The sequence below is a fragment of the Melozone crissalis genome, unplaced genomic scaffold (assembly GCF_028551555.1).
Source record: "Melozone crissalis strain CALT ecotype California unplaced genomic scaffold, PUWL_Pcris_2 ptg000012l_1, whole genome shotgun sequence".
NCBI classification, from domain to species: Eukaryota; Metazoa; Chordata; class Aves; order Passeriformes; family Passerellidae; genus Melozone; species Melozone crissalis.
In genome coordinates, this window is record NW_026535790.1 from 2,918,185 (window position 1) to 2,931,995 (window position 13,811).

The 13,811-nt window shown below is 68.0% G+C and overlaps 3 protein-coding genes across 4 annotated transcripts; 2 read left to right on the plus strand and 1 right to left on the minus strand.

The window, feature by feature from the left end:
- Positions 1–5,296, minus strand: RGS11 (regulator of G protein signaling 11). Of its 2 annotated transcripts, none has more exons than XM_054270794.1 (17): positions 5,211–5,296; positions 4,298–4,394; positions 3,951–4,001; positions 3,761–3,867; positions 3,639–3,690; positions 3,290–3,348; positions 3,076–3,152; positions 2,867–2,948; positions 2,675–2,743; positions 2,048–2,071; positions 1,904–1,965; positions 1,568–1,681; positions 1,356–1,471; positions 766–853; positions 546–684; positions 395–477; positions 1–322 (listed from the first exon to the last, which is right to left on the minus strand). In XM_054270794.1, exons 1-17 carry the CDS (start codon positions 5,268–5,270, stop codon positions 196–198), a joined length of 1,407 nt encoding a protein of 468 aa, XP_054126769.1. In that variant the 5' UTR covers positions 5,271–5,296; the 3' UTR covers positions 1–195. The 2 variants fall into 2 exon arrangements, with proteins under 2 accessions (XP_054126769.1, XP_054126768.1); XM_054270793.1 differs by having other exon boundaries at positions 2,048–2,077.
- An 884-nt stretch (positions 5,297–6,180) lies between these two features.
- ARHGDIG (Rho GDP dissociation inhibitor gamma) lies at positions 6,181–9,947 on the plus strand. The gene is made up of 6 exons (XM_054270664.1): positions 6,181–6,290; positions 7,385–7,570; positions 8,477–8,560; positions 8,650–8,726; positions 9,281–9,344; positions 9,435–9,947. The coding sequence occupies exons 1-6, from the start codon at positions 6,218–6,220 to the stop codon at positions 9,632–9,634; spliced, it is 684 nt and encodes a 227-aa protein (XP_054126639.1). The 5' UTR covers positions 6,181–6,217; the 3' UTR covers positions 9,635–9,947.
- A 26-nt stretch (positions 9,948–9,973) lies between these two features.
- PDIA2 (protein disulfide isomerase family A member 2) lies at positions 9,974–13,429 on the plus strand. The gene is made up of 11 exons (XM_054271144.1): positions 9,974–10,436; positions 10,823–11,029; positions 11,327–11,460; positions 11,532–11,669; positions 11,743–11,859; positions 11,938–12,063; positions 12,142–12,336; positions 12,665–12,785; positions 12,891–13,072; positions 13,152–13,235; positions 13,340–13,429. Exons 1-11 carry the CDS (start codon positions 9,974–9,976, stop codon positions 13,418–13,420), a joined length of 1,848 nt encoding a protein of 615 aa, XP_054127119.1. The 3' UTR covers positions 13,421–13,429.
- Positions 13,430–13,811: the final 382 nt, after the last annotated feature.

The window sequence follows — 13,811 nt, forward strand, 5'->3', positions numbered from 1 at the left end:
CTGTGCCCGGGCTGGGGAGCAGGGGTGACCCCGCACCAGGCCGGCTGGGTGCGGCTCCCCGAGGGGGGACAGGGGCTGCGGGGATGTGAGCGGGGTCAGCCTGGCTCCGGGGGGGGTATGGCTTCTCTCCTTCAGTGCTACTGCCGGCAGGGGCTGGCTGTGCTGGGTCGGGGCGCTACGGAGCTCTCAGCTCTCTCAGCTCTCCTCCTCGGGGACCGGGGCCGTGGAAGGGCTCCTGCTCCTCTCCTCGGCATCGCCCGCGGGCAGCAGCAGCGCCGGGCTGGGGCTGGAGTGCCGCTGTTTGCGCATGAAGGGGAAAACCCTGCGGGCAGAACCGGGTCAGAACCGGCCGTGACTGCCCCTGGTGGCCCCAGGGGACAGCCCCTGCCCTCACCGCTTCTTGGTCTCCGGGGGAATGACGGCCTCGGCCAGGAGGTTCTTGTAGAGGTCCGACTTGAGGAAGCGAGGGTAGGAGTCCTGGGCGAGTAGAGAGGTCAGGATCGATCCTGCCCAGCCCTGCTCTGCCCAGCCCCGCCCTCACCCACCTTCTTCATCAGCATGTAGATGTGCATCTGCGCATCGTCCATCACGTAGCGATGGGGCGTCTTGATGCCCTCCAGGGTTCTCTCCATCGTCTTGCTGTCGATGTTCACCCAGCGCGTGGCCCCGGGCGCCAGGAACTGCCTGGGGAGCCACAGACATGGGCAGAGCACCGGGATGGCCTCACCAGCCCCGAACCTTCCTCCCGAAGCCACTGGCACTCACTGGTAGATGGAGTCCACGATCTCGGCGATGCGGGACTGCTCCCCGTAGCGCAGCTCCTCACACGCCTCCCAGAAACTCAGGTTCTCAGCTGGGGAGGGGACACAGTGCTGGGAATGGGGACACTGGGCACCCCTCACGGGCAACCCCCAAAGGCCACCATGGCTGGGCATGTGTCCCCTGGACAGGGAGAGTCAGCTGGGGCGGAGAAACTGGGGCAGATAGCTGGGAGGTACTGGGATGTGGTGGGGCTGAGGAATGGCAGGGCACAGCAATGGGTTGGTTTGGTGGTGCTGGGATAGGACAGTGGATTAGGCACTGATGGGACATGGTGGGTTTGTGGTGTTGGGATTGGGCACTGGATTAGGCACTAATGGGTTTTTGGTGTTGGGATGGGGCAGTGGATTAGGCACTAGTGGGACATGGTGGGTTGGTGATGCTGGGATTGGGCACTGGATTAGGCACTAAATGGGTTTGTGGTGTTGTGGATTAGGCACTAGTGGGACATGGTGGGTTTGGCAGTGCTGGGTCAGAATGGTGGGACTGGGGTGCCAAGACTGAGGTGTTTCAGGGCTGGGGCTGGGCCCCCTCACCACTGAACTCCTTCTTGAGGAATTCCAGGAGCTGTGTCCGGCCCAAGGGGTCGTTGATGAGCTCACTGAAGTTGAAGCCCCAGCGCTCCACGCGCAGCTTTGTAGGGGTTGTCACTCTGTAGGTGACAGTGGCATTGGGGCTGGCAGCCCATGGCAGCCTGCATGACCCCACAGACCTGCAGATTGGGGTTCTGGGGGGCTGGGCCACCTACGTGGGGGCATTCATGGCCCAGTACGTGGTGTCATCCGTGATCCAGGGGTTGCTGGGCAGGCAGCCGGACATGATGGGGTCGTGGGGCACATACTGCTCGTTGAACTTGATGTACCTGCCAGGAGCGGTGGCTGGAGGAGACCAGGGCCACCAACCCCAGCCACCGTGGGGACATGAAGGGGACGTGGTGGGGATGTGCCCGAGCTGTGCAGAGCCTCAGCCCCACTCCCTGCTCAGGGCTGGGGTGCAGAGGTGCCAGCACCAGCTGCTGGGGTGTGGGTGCCCCAGTCACCCTGGCAGGGACCCAGCCGTGGCTGGGGCAGCTGCTGGCACTCACCCCTCAAGGCAGATGGAGGATTTCACCCTGGTCCTGGCCATGGCCTTCCTGCAGTACTCGATCTGGGGCCAGGCGCAGGGCAGATGTTGGGGTGGCTGGCAGCTCGTGCCCCCCAGAGCTGCCCCCACCCCTGGCCCCACTCACCTCTCGCTTGTAGTAATCCATGTTCTTGGTCTGCAAGAGACGCACGGGGCTGGGTGAGGCCACGGTGGGGCTGGGACACTGTCCTGCCCCACCACCCTGGACAATCCAGGCACCCAGCCCCCCACCCCGGGACTCAGTATCCCATCCCCGTGGCCTCCAGCCTCATTCCCCAGCACAGCCCATGGAATGAACCCTGGCTCCCCCCCTCCACACCCTAGAGTGACACCAGCCCCGGGTTAGTGACACTTACATGGGCACAGGACACGGCACACGGCGCAGAGAAGAGAAAGTGGGTGGTTAGTGAGGGCAGCCTGGGGGTGCTGGGGCAGCATTAGTGGGGTCACAACACTGGGAAGGGCTTGGTGGCTGCTGCTGGCACCCCAGGGCTCCCTGCGGGGACCAGAGGTGCTGGCACAGAGGGATGCTGGTGCAAGGACAGACACACGGACCCTCCATGCTCGGGGTGGGGGACACGGATGTTAGCAGAGCTGGGGCTCACCCCTCACCCCAAAATGTGGGCACAGCGTGGGGTGAACTGGATGGGCACCCACCGGGGCAGCTCTTCACCCCGGCACAGGCACTGGGTGTGCCCTGTGCCCGCTGGGGTGCCCGGACACCCCCACTCACCAGCTGCACACGGGTGCTGTGGCAGTTCCTGCGCTCGGGACCCTGCTCCAGCACGTTGGGGGCTCCTGGCTGCAAGGACAGCACCATGCTGGGGGCTGGGGCACCCCCTGAGCCCCTCAGCCCCGCTGCTCGGGCCGGGGCCGTGCGTGGTGCCAGGGCTGCACCCCCAGCCCGCCCCCGCCCCGCGCTCACCGGGGGCCGGTTGACGAGCCAGTACGCCTGTTCCTGGCAGTCGATGACGATGCGGTCGCCCTTGCGCCGCTGCTTGGCTGCCCTGGCCGTGCAGAGGCAGCGGGGAGGTGCTGCTGGCACCCTGCCTGCCGGCACCCGGCCGCTCCATCCCGGCCGCTCCATCCCGGCCGCTCCCCGGGCGCGGCGGGGCCGGCCGTGCCCGCACTCACCGGAGCTGCTCCCGCGCCTGCATCACCACGAAGTCCCACGTGTGGTTGATCCGCTTGTGCAGGAGGTTGTAGTTGTCCTGGGGAGCGACACAGCCGCGGTGTGGCCCTGTCCCCTGGCCTGGCTGCAGCACAGGCACAGCCGCGTCCCCCGCCCGCTCCGGGGTGAGCCGGGACTGCCCCAGCCCATGGCGGGAGTGGGGAGGGCCCCGCTCACCTTCTCGTGCTCGATCAGGTCACCCTGCTTGCGGATGTTCTTCTTGGCCAGGTAAATGGCTGCAGGAAAGCGGCGGCGCTCAGGGGGCTGGAAGGGCTGGAAGGGGCTGGAAGGGGCTGGAAGGGTTGGAAAGGGCTGGAAGGGCTGGAAGGGTTGGAAAGGGCTGGAAGGGGCTGGAAAGGGCTGGAAGGGCTGGAAGGGGCTGGAAGGGGCTGGAAGGGGCTGGAAGGGTTGGAAAGGGCTGGAAGGGGCTGGAAAGGGCTGGAAGGGCTGGAAGGGGCTGGAAGGGGCTGGAAGGGCTGGAAGAGGTCTCAGCCCACGCTGATGCCAGAGGCACGGTGGCACCTACCATAGTCCAGCTCCGTGGCCGGCCACTTGGTGCTGGTCCAGAAGTAGGGGGTCTGCGGGGAGGAAGAGGCTGAGGAGCTGCCCTGGGGTGCCCGGGGGGCAGCCCCGGGGTTCGGGCCCTACCTGGAAGCGGTAGGGGGACTCGTCCGCCCGCAGCACCAGCGAGCGCGGGTCCTTGAGCGGGTAGATGTAGCCGTGCTTCACGATCAGGTTGCCGAGGTGCAGCGACTCTGTGCAAAGGGATTGCGGGCTGCGTGCAGGCTCGGCAGCCCAGTTGACTCCCCGGTGCCACTGCCTGTGCCAGGGCACTCACCCTCCTCCGTGATGCCGTACTTCTGGATGAGCCACTCCACGATGTCGTTCCCTAGGGATGAAGGCCGCGTTAGTGGGGTGCAGGGGGGATCCCCACACTGATATGGGGGTGTTCTCGGCCGGGGCACCTGGCACAGCATGGCAGTGCCAGGGGTCACGCGGGGTGACGGGGGCCCTGCCAAGGACGAGCGAGCGCCCGCCCCGCGCAGCCGATGCATAATTGATCCCAGCTGCAGAGCGGAGCAAGGGGCGCGGGAGGGGAGCGGCGGGGCCGGCGGTGCTGCGGGGCTGGGGACACCCGGGGAGCTCCCGCACGCCTTCCCCACCTTCCCCATCGAGGGCACCCACCTGTCATGGCGTGGGGGATGACGGTGATGAGCAAGCGCTGGTTCCTCATCTTGATGCCCATGTCGGGGTCCTGCATGCTGACGATCATCCGCTCCATCTGCCGGGCAAGAACCGCCGTGCTCAGCCCCGCCACGGCGGCTCCGGGCCTGGGCACAGCCTGGCTCCCCTCACTGTGACCCGAGAACCCTGTGACCTGGGCACAACCCGGGTCCCTGCAACCCGACAGGGGCGCCCAGTGCCCAGCCTGGGGACAGCCCAGAACCCCGCAGTGCCCCCGGGCACCCAGTGCCCAGCCTGGGGACAGCCTGGCGTGCCACAGCCTGACCGAGGCACCCGGCAGCCGATGCTGGAGCTGCAGACACTCATCCTCCGGGCATCCCCGGCCCGGGGAACCCCGGTTTTGGGGAGTGAGCTCTGCCGAGGCTCTGGCAGCAGCCCAGCCCGGCGTGGGGAGCAGGGCACGCAGCTCCGGGCGCGGCCCGCGGGTGTTCCCTCGTGGGGCGGTTCCCGGTGCCCGTGGCGGCGCCGGGCCGGGCTGTGCCCGCTGTCCCGGGCTCGCTGCGCGGTGCTGCTCCCCTGCTCCCCGCCGATCCCACACCCGCGCCGCCGGCGGCCCCCGGTGCCCGCGTAAACCAGCGCGGTGTCAGCGTCCGGTCCCCACGGTCCCCGCGCCCCGTCCCCGCTCCGCACGGCGCCGGTGCCCCAGTCTGCACAGTCCCAGCGCCCGGTACCCGATCCACACGGTGCCGGTGCCCTCGGCACCGCCGCCCCGCGATGCCTGTGCCCGATCCCCACAGCCCCAACACCGGGTGCCCGCCGTGCCCGCTCCCCTCGTTGGAGGTGCCCTTTTCCGCCGTGCCCCGGCGCGGTGCCCGCTCCCCGCGGGGCGGCTGCCGGTGCCGGTGCGGCTCACCTTGCGCAGACAGGGCATCTGGAGGCGGGGGTGCCGGCCGCGGGGGCCGCCGATGGTCATCGCGGGTGCGCGCCCCGCGCCGCGCCTCCGGCCCGGCCCCGCCCCGGCCCCGCCCGGTCCCGCCCCGCTGTCCCCCCGCGCCTGCCGCCGCCTCCACCGGGAGCCCCGAACCCCGGCCCCGACCCCCGGGGCCGATCTGACCCTGCCCGTGGCACCCCCGGCAACCCGGCCCCCGCTGCCCCCGCAGCCTCCCGGTGCCCCGGAGGGGAACCCGCACCGCTGTGGCTGCGGGATGGCGGCGCGGGCAGGGGGCGGGCGGAGCGCTGAGGGGACAGGAGGGATGCTCGAGGGGTGCGGGCAGCGTGCGGGGCTCCGGACAGCGCGGGCACGGTGCGGGAACTGCGAGCGAGGTGCTGGGCAGGGTGCGGGCATGGCATGGGCAGTGCCCTGAGGGTACAGAGAGGATGCTCTGGGATGCAGGCAGTGCCCTGAGGGTACAGAGAGGATGCTCTGGGATGCAGGCAGTGCCCTGAGATAACAGGCAGGAGGCTCCTAGGATGCAGGCAGTGCACCGAGGGTACCCAGAGGATGCTCTGGGATGCAGGCAGTGCACCGAGGGTACCCAGAGGATGCTCTGGGATGCACACAGTGCACTGAGGGTACACCAGGAGGCTCGCGGGGTGCGGGCAGCGCGGGGCGGGCGCGCCCGGCGATGAGCTCACTGCAGTCTCGCCGCCCACGAGCGGCGGGGCTGGAGCCGCCGAGGGGCGGGGGCGGGCGGGGGCGGGCAGCGGAGCCGCCGCGTCTGCGGGAGCCGCCGCCGCCCCGCCGGGCCGCGCCGGGCAGCGCCGGGAAGCGCAGCGGGGAGCGCTCGGGAGCAGCCGGCACCGCCGAGCGCGGCGGCAGCGGGCGGGAGGAGCCGCCGGCACCGGCAGAGCCGCGCCCCGGGCCCCGCCAGCGGCCGCCCCGCCCGGCCCCGGGGGCGGCGGGCCCGGCACGGCCCGGCCATGCTCGGCCTGGACGTGTGCGAGGCCGGCGGGCAGCTGCTGGAGCTGCTCTGGCTGGCGCTGTGCTACCGAGGTGAGCGGCGGCGGCCGGGGGGCAGCGCCGGGGGGCATTGCCCGGGAGGGAGGGAGGGAGGGCGGGCATCGCTCCGAGTGCCAGTCCGTGAGCATCCCCCGGGCATCCGGTGCGTCCGTGAGAGAGCAGCACTCCTGGCCCGGGGGAACCGGAGCGTCCCACGGGGGAGATCCCTGCTGTCCCCCTCGCAGCCTGTGGCATCTGGCCCAGGCCATCCTGCCCTGCCACCCGCGGGCAGCCCCGAGTCCCGGGGTGGGCGCATCCCTGGGCTGGGAGTGCCCCCATGCTGCCGTGACAGCCGAGGGCAGGGCCGCGGGGGGGGGCAGAGGGGCAGCAGGGCCACTGCTGTGTCCCCATCGCTGCCACTGCTGTGTCCCCATCACTGTCCCTGCCCTGGGACCCACAGCTTGGCCAGACCGACCCCGAGTTTTGGCCCTGCTGCCCCGGGGCTGAGCAGGCAGCGTTCTCTGCCCCGTGCTGTATTCCCAGCGTGTCCCCCGGGATGGAGTTCGGGGGTTTTGGGGAGCTCAGCGCTCGCAGTCACAGGAGTGGGGTGGTGATGCAGTGGGCAGGGAGAGTCGGGGACTGCGGGGACATCAGCCCTGCTTGTGCCCCCCGAGCAGTCTGGCAGCACCAGAGCCACCGGAGCCACCATCCCAGCGATGCCTCTTTGCCCTGCAGAGCCGCTGGTTTGGGTTTGGGGCGGGAGATGGGGCTGGAGGGTGCCCAGTGGGGCTGGAGGGGCTGCGAGGCAGTGACAGGGATTTCTCCGGGTGACACCAAGGGGCTCTGGGGGCTGGAGGGGTCTCCAAGCGCCCCCCAGAGCGGGCCCAGCGCGCAGGCACCAGCTCGCCCTGCTCCATGACCGTGCGGAATTCAGCCGGCGGCGACACCGCGGGTCTCAGCTGTGCCACCAGGCCTTGGGGACACCGAGCCCGGCAGCCTGGCCTCGGCTCCGGCAGGGCACCGGCCTGGCCTCCCCGCGGGATTCCCCTGTCACAGCCCAGCCGCCCCCTGCCCAGCGGAGCCACCGTGTCGGGGGCACGGGGTGTCCCCGGGGTGTCCCCGGAGCTGCCACCGCCTGTCCCCCGCAGACATCATGGCTGACAAGGAGGGGGTGACGCTATCGCTGGAGGAGGAGGAGGAGGATGCCGACGCGGCCCTGGCGTACAAGACGCCGGAGAAGAAGAGCCTGCGGGAGATCCAGGAGCTGGACCCGGGGGATGAGAGCCTGCGGAAATACAAGCAGGCGCTGCTGGGCGCCATCCCCGCTGCCGTGGGTAAGGCTGGGGCTGCGGGCGGCTTTGGGCACCCGGGCGGCCCCAGCGGGCTCGGGGAGCTCGGGCAGGGAGCGCCCCGCGGGGCATCCCCGGCGGGGAGGGCACATCCCGGTGGAATCGCCCGTGGGTGCCGCCCGTGCCCCCCACCCGCGCACGGAGCCCGGCATTCCCCGCCGACAGCGCCGGGGCCCGGGGACCCCGCAGTTGCCGTGGTGACGGGATCACCGCCGCAGTTTCCATAGGAACGGCTACAGGGAACCGGGAAATTCATGGGGATGACTGAGAGGAGCGAGCGGCGGGGGCGGGGGTGGAACACCGGGGCAGCACCGCTGCCGGGGGGACCAGACCGTGCCCCCACGGCCCCCACGGGCTCCCCACCCCGGGCCGGTGCTGCTCTGCTCTGGGGGTGCCCGGGGAGCTCCACGGGCCCAGCACCAGCGTCCGTCCAGGAATGCATCCAGGAGGGTGCAAACTGGGGGGGGGAGGGCTGGCACAGCAGCGGGGGCATGGGGGGGCACCGTGGTGTGTGTGAAAGCTGGGGCAGGGCAGGGTGGGCTGTGGGGTGAATGAGACCAGTGCTCACCTCAAGGGGTGCATTGGCTGCACGTGCTGCATCCTCATCCTCTGCTCCCCCTTGTTCTGCTCCCGAGCCAGGGAATGGTATCCCCTGGGAAATACCCATGTCAGGGTCCTTTAGATGTCATCTTACCCCAAAGGGCAGTGGTGGGGTGACCTGAGGTGCACCTGCTCTGTGCCCTGCCTGGCACCCACTTGCTTTAACACCCCCTCCATGGACACTGTGGCCCTTCCCACACAACCATGAGCTGCCCCTTGGCTCTCTGGGATGGAGGTGATGGTGGGGCTGGCCATGGTTGGTAAGGGCTGGGCCCTGCTGCTTGTCCCCAGATGCCAGCGTGCCCAACGTGCAGGTGACAAAGCTGACACTGATGTGCGAGCAGGCGCCAGGGCCCATCACCATGGACCTGACAGGTGAGCCTGGGGACACCTGGGGAGGAGGAGGAGGAGGAGGAGGGGGAGGAGGAAGGGGTACTGGGCTGATGGACCATCTGCCTGTGCAGGAGACCTGGAGGAGCTGAGAGGCCGGGCCTTTGTGCTGAAGGAAGGGGTGGACTACAGAGTGAAGGTGTCCTTCAAGGTGAAGGGAGTGTGTGGTGCCCTGTGCCCGCTGGCTGGGCATGGCCCTGCTGCCCTCACACCACAGGGTCCCCACCCTGAGGGGTCCTTGTTGCCCTGGGACCCTGCCCCACAGTGTCCCTCCTGCCACCCATGGGTCCCTGCCTGTCCCAGGGTCTCTGCCTTGGCACATCTGCCTCCACCCTTTACCCCTGTGCCCCTCTGGGGGTCTCTGCCCATCCTGAGTTCCCTCCTGGGTCACTGCCACCCCGGAGGTCCTTGTTGTCCCCATGGTTCCTGCCACCCCATGGTTCCTGCCACCCCAGCATCCTCATTTCTCCCAGAGATCCCAGCAGTGCTGGTATCCAAGGGTTTCCTAGAGGTCCCTGCCCCTCCTGAGGGGGATCCCTGCCATCTCTGAGTTTCTGCCCCTCTTGGAGTTACCTGCCAGCCTGGAGTCCCTGCCACCTTTGATGCTGCTGAATCCTGACATCCTGGAAGCTGTGGATGTCAGGATGCCAGGGGTCTCCATGCCATGGGGACAGTCCCCAAGATCCCCCTGCCTTGTGCCCGCAGGTGAACAGGGAGATCGTCTGCGGGCTGCGCTGCTTGCACCTCACCTACCGCCGGGGCCGGCCCGGTGAGTGGGGCTGGGGGCCGGGGCGGGGGCTGGGGACCCCCACGGCACCCCGGCCCCGCTCACCCGTCCCTCTGTCCCCTCCCGGCCCAGTGGACCGCGACGTGTTCATGGTGGGCAGCTACGCGCCGCGGGCCGAGGAGTACGAGGTGGTGACGCCGGCGGAGGAGGCGCCGCGGGGGTGGCTGGCGCGGGGCTCCTACCGCGTCCGCTCGCTCGTCACCGACGACGACAAGGCCGAGCACCTGAGCTGGGAGTGGGGCCTGTGCATAAAGAAGGCTTGGGAGGACTGAGCCCGCCCCGCTGCCGCTCCCCCCGCGCTCGGGGCCCGGGGGCCGCCGTCCCGGCACCGCCGCGCTTGCCCCGGTCGCGTCAGGGGTTCGGGGGGGTCCCTTAGCGAGTGAGAGCCCGTGGTCGTGGTCTTCGCAACCAAAGTTATTTTTAATTGCTCTTTTTTTTTAAACCTCGACGCCCGCCTGGTCCTCACGGCGTGCCCATGGCTGGGGCCGGGGCTGTGACCCTGCCGTGGCGGTGCCGTGCCCGGTACCCGCCCGCTCGCAGGCTGTGCTCTTCCATCGCCATTAAACCCTACAGACTGGTCTCTTACTGGTGTCTCTGTGTCCCCACCGCCTATGCCTGTCCCCTGCTCCCTGTCCCCTGCTCCCTGTCCCCATCCCGCTGGCGGGGCCAGGTCTCCCTGGGGGACAAGCTCTGGAAAACGCCACCTGGTCCCGCTGCCTTATCGGCCGGGCCGGGCAGCCAGTAGCGGAGGGCCACGAGCCCCAGGGGACAGGCACAACCCGCCCCCAGGTCCCTTATCTGCGTCCTCCTCCCTGGACAACATCTCCAGCGCCGGCACCATGCGCGGCTGCGGGTCCCGGCTGGTTTGGCTGCTGGTGCTGTCGCTGGCCTGGCTGGGCCCGGCTTTGGGGGGCGAGGATGAGGATGAAGAGGTGATAGAAGAGGAGGAAAAGGAGAAGAAAGAGGATGAAGTGCTCTCAGATGAGATCAAGGAGGAGGACAATGTCCTGGTGCTCCACGAGCACAACTTTGCCCGTGCCCTGAGTGAGCACCAGCTGCTGCTGGTGGAGTTCTGTGAGTGCCCCAGGGCGGGCAGGGCTGTGGGCAGGGCAGGAGTGGGGCAGGAAATGTGGGCAGGGGGATCGGCCTGGCTGAGTGTGGGCAGAACACGGACATGGACACAGGTACAGCAGGGTACAGGGCACAGGAGGCACAGGAGGCGGGGTGGGCAGGGGCAAGGCTGTGGGACAGAGGGACAAGGGCACAGGCCATGTGACAGGGCACGGGGTGGGGACACGCAGAGCAGGGACACACGCAGAGCGTGGGTGAGGGTGTTTAGCACTGGCATGGGACACAAAACATGGTGTGGGTGTGGGACAGGGGCACAGGCTGGGGCCCAGTGGGCTCACACAGCCATCCCCACACCTGTCCCCGTTATCAATGCTGTCCCCTGCCCACAGATGCGCCGTGGTGTGGGCACTGCCAGCAGCTGGCTCCTGCCTTTGCCCAGGCAGCCACCGAGCTGAGGAACGAGTCCAGCCCAGCCCGGCTGGGCAAGGTGGATGCCACGGCACAGACAGCCCTGGCCACTGAGTTTGGCATCACCTCCTACCCCACGCTCAAGCTCTTCCGTGATGGCAATCGCACCCACCCCCTGGAATACACCGGTAGGGCTGAGGCTCCACACAGTGTCCCTGGCACCCATCGACGGGGGACACTGCCATGGGGCTGGGGAGGGTGGCAGGGGCCAATGGTTGATGGTGGCACTGTCCTTGTGGGTGTCCCAGGGTGGTGATGGTGAGAGGGGTGGCAATGTCCTGGTGGTGATAACGGACAGGTGACAGTGTGATGTCTGAGGTGGTGATGGTGGGCAGTGCCATCGTGCTGTGGCGGGTGGCTGAGGCTGGTGGCACAGGGAGGGGTGGCAGCCTGGAGAGGGGTGTCAGGTGACATCTGTGTGCCAGGCCGCATGGACAGCCAGGGCATCGTGCTCTGGATGCAGCGCCGGGCGGGCCCCAGCGCCACGCTGCTGCAGGACACCGACACCACCGCAGCCTTCATTGACTCCCAGGACCTGGTGGCCATCGGCTTCTTCAAGGTGGGCTGGGGCTGGCTGGGGCTGGACCATGGCTGTGGCCGTGGCTGTGGCGCTCACGGGTGGCTGTGCAGGACCTGGAGGGTGAGGCAGCCCAGGCGTTCTTCGAGGTGGCAGCTGAGATGGTGGACCTGACGTTCGGCGTGGCAGAGGCAGCTGAGCTCTTCCAGGCCTACGGGCTGTCAGCTGACACCGTCTGCCTGTTCAAGAAGGTGAGGGGGTGGCAGGGGCGTGGTGGGGCCATCCTGCCCTCCCCTCAGCCCTCACAGGCCCCTGCCCTGGCAGTTTGATGAGAGACAGACAAACTTCCCTGTGGACCCGGCACGGGGGCTGAACACGGCCGAGCTCACGCGGCTGCTCCGCGTCCACAGCCTGCAGCTGGTGATGGAGTTCACCAACGAGGTACAGCCCGTCCCCAGCCCTGCCACTGTCCCCTGACGGCCACGGCTGCCCTGCCCTCATTGTCCTCCTCCTCCCCAGACCTCCAACCAGATCTTCAGTGCCAAGATCCCTCATCACATGCTACTCTTCCTCAACAAGTCCTCACCGGATCAGCTGTCACTGCAGGACGGCTTCAGGGCAGCTGCCGGTGGCTTCAGGGGTGAGGTGAGGTGGCCCAATGGAAGGGACACGGAGGGTGGCTCTGGGACTCCCCAGGCTCAGTGTCCCCTGTTCCCTGCCCAGGTGCTCTTTGTGGTGGTGGATGTAACCGGGCACGGCGCCAATGTCCTGTCCTTCTTTGGCATGACCGCTGCTGACGCCCCCACCCTGCGCCTGGTGAGGATGAAGAACAACCGCAAGTACCAGATGGAACAGGACAACTTCTCGGAGTCGGCCATCCGCACCTTCATCCAGGGCGTGCTGGATGGCAAGATCAAGGTGAGGGCAGCAGCATGATGGGCTCTGCCCTGTGGGGAGAGATGGGCTGTTGGCTCGGGAGCCCAAGGATGATGGATGGTTGTGTGGTGAACAGCAGGGACCTGTTTGCTGGTGCTCCTGCTGCCAGGCTTGAGGATTTGGGGTTTGTTATGGGCAAGGGGGCAGGAAACTGCTGCCGTGGAGACACACAGAGCTGAGATGGCAGCAGAAGGGAAGATGTGGTCCAAAAGGCAGCACAGGAACACACCCCTGCCCCAGCCTGCACTGTGCCCCAGGGGCCTCTGGCACTGCTCAGCCCAGGCTGTGGCTGCCCTGACTGTCCCCACAGCCTCGCCTGCTGAGTGCAGAGCCCCCTGAGGACTGGGACACACGGCCTGTTAAAGTCCTGGTGGGGAAGACCTTCGAGCAGGTGGCTTTTGATGAGACCAAGAACGTCTTTGTCAAGTTCTGTAAGCGTCACCCACATCCCTCCCTGAGCTCTGCCGTGGGGCTCAGCCCCTCCAGGACAGCCCCAGCCCTGTCCCAGCCGCCTGCTCAGTGTCCCCACCCCATAGATGCACCGTGGTGCCCCCACTGCCAGGCCATGGAGGCCGCCTGGGAGGAGCTGGCCGAGCGCTACAAGGACCGCGAGGACATCGTCATCGCCAAGATGGACTCCACAGCCAACGAGCTGGAGAACATCACCATCCACGGCTACCCCACCCTGCACTACTTCCCTGCAGGGCCGGGCAGGAAGGTACGTGTGGGCACTGGTGGGGCCACCAGCACCTGGGGGATGGTGGCACCCTCAATGCCCTCTGCTCCCGTGGCTCCAGATGATTGAGTATAAGAGCAGCCGAGATGTGGAGACCTTCTCCAAGTTCCTGGAAAATGGGGGGACACTGCCTGAGGAGCCTCCGGTGAGTGAGGTCAGGGGCTGGGGGATGGATCCTGCAGGCTGGGACAGGGACAGGGTCAGGCAGGGAGTGTGTGTCCCTCCATGCCTCACTGCCGCCTTCTCCAGGTGACCAAGGCCCCTGGGAACGGCACGGGCAAGGAGGACCCAAGTGCGCCGCGGACGGACGAATCCCGGGATGAGCTGTGAGCCCTGTCCTACGCAGGCATGCGCTATAAACCACTGGAAACAATGTGGGCTCTGCTCTGTGTCTGTGTCTATGTGCTGGGAGCAGCCACCTGTCTAGGGCCTGTGTCCTCCTGGGGCAGCTGCGCCATTGCACTGATCCTGGCAACCCTGCACTGGCACCAGGTGGCCAAGGAGCTCTCCGTGCTGCAATGGTGGGGTTCAGGTGATGGGGGACCAGCTGGGGTCTCTCCTTCATGACACACCAGACCCAGGCAATCCCCAGGAGCTGCTGTCACAGCCAAGGCAGGCAACATGGGGTTCTACTGGCATGTAAGCCTGGCTTGTAGCCTCTGGCAACTCCAGCACTGCCCCCTCTCTGCTGAGCCATTCCTTCAGGGGCAACATGCTGGTC

What these genes read in the sequence shown, in the direction of transcription:
- RGS11 (XM_054270793.1), bottom strand. Translation starts at nt 5,270, where the DNA reads ATGACCATCGGCGGCCCCCGCGGCCGGCACCCCCGCCTCCAGATGCCC. An exon ending in TGGGCCATGAATGCCCCCAC is followed by an intron (nt 1,472 to 1,567) that starts GTAGGTGGCCCA and finishes TGTCACCTACAG; the next exon opens with AGTGACAACCCCTACAAAGC. An exon ending in TCTACATGCTGATGAAGAAG is followed by an intron (nt 478 to 545) that starts GTGGGTGAGGGC and finishes CTACTCGCCCAG; the next exon opens with GACTCCTACCCTCGCTTCCT.
- ARHGDIG (XM_054270664.1), top strand. Translation starts at nt 6,218, where the DNA reads ATGCTCGGCCTGGACGTGTGCGAGGCCGGCGGGCAGCTGCTGGAGCTG. An exon ending in CATCACCATGGACCTGACAG is followed by an intron (nt 8,561 to 8,649) that starts GTGAGCCTGGGG and finishes CTGCCTGTGCAG; the next exon opens with GAGACCTGGAGGAGCTGAGA. An exon ending in CTACCGCCGGGGCCGGCCCG is followed by an intron (nt 9,345 to 9,434) that starts GTGAGTGGGGCT and finishes CTCCCGGCCCAG; the next exon opens with TGGACCGCGACGTGTTCATG.
- PDIA2 (XM_054271144.1), top strand. Translation starts at nt 9,974, where the DNA reads ATGCCTGTCCCCTGCTCCCTGTCCCCTGCTCCCTGTCCCCATCCCGCT. An exon ending in CCGTCTGCCTGTTCAAGAAG is followed by an intron (nt 11,670 to 11,742) that starts GTGAGGGGGTGG and finishes CTGCCCTGGCAG; the next exon opens with TTTGATGAGAGACAGACAAA. An exon ending in CTGCAGGGCCGGGCAGGAAG is followed by an intron (nt 13,073 to 13,151) that starts GTACGTGTGGGC and finishes CCGTGGCTCCAG; the next exon opens with ATGATTGAGTATAAGAGCAG.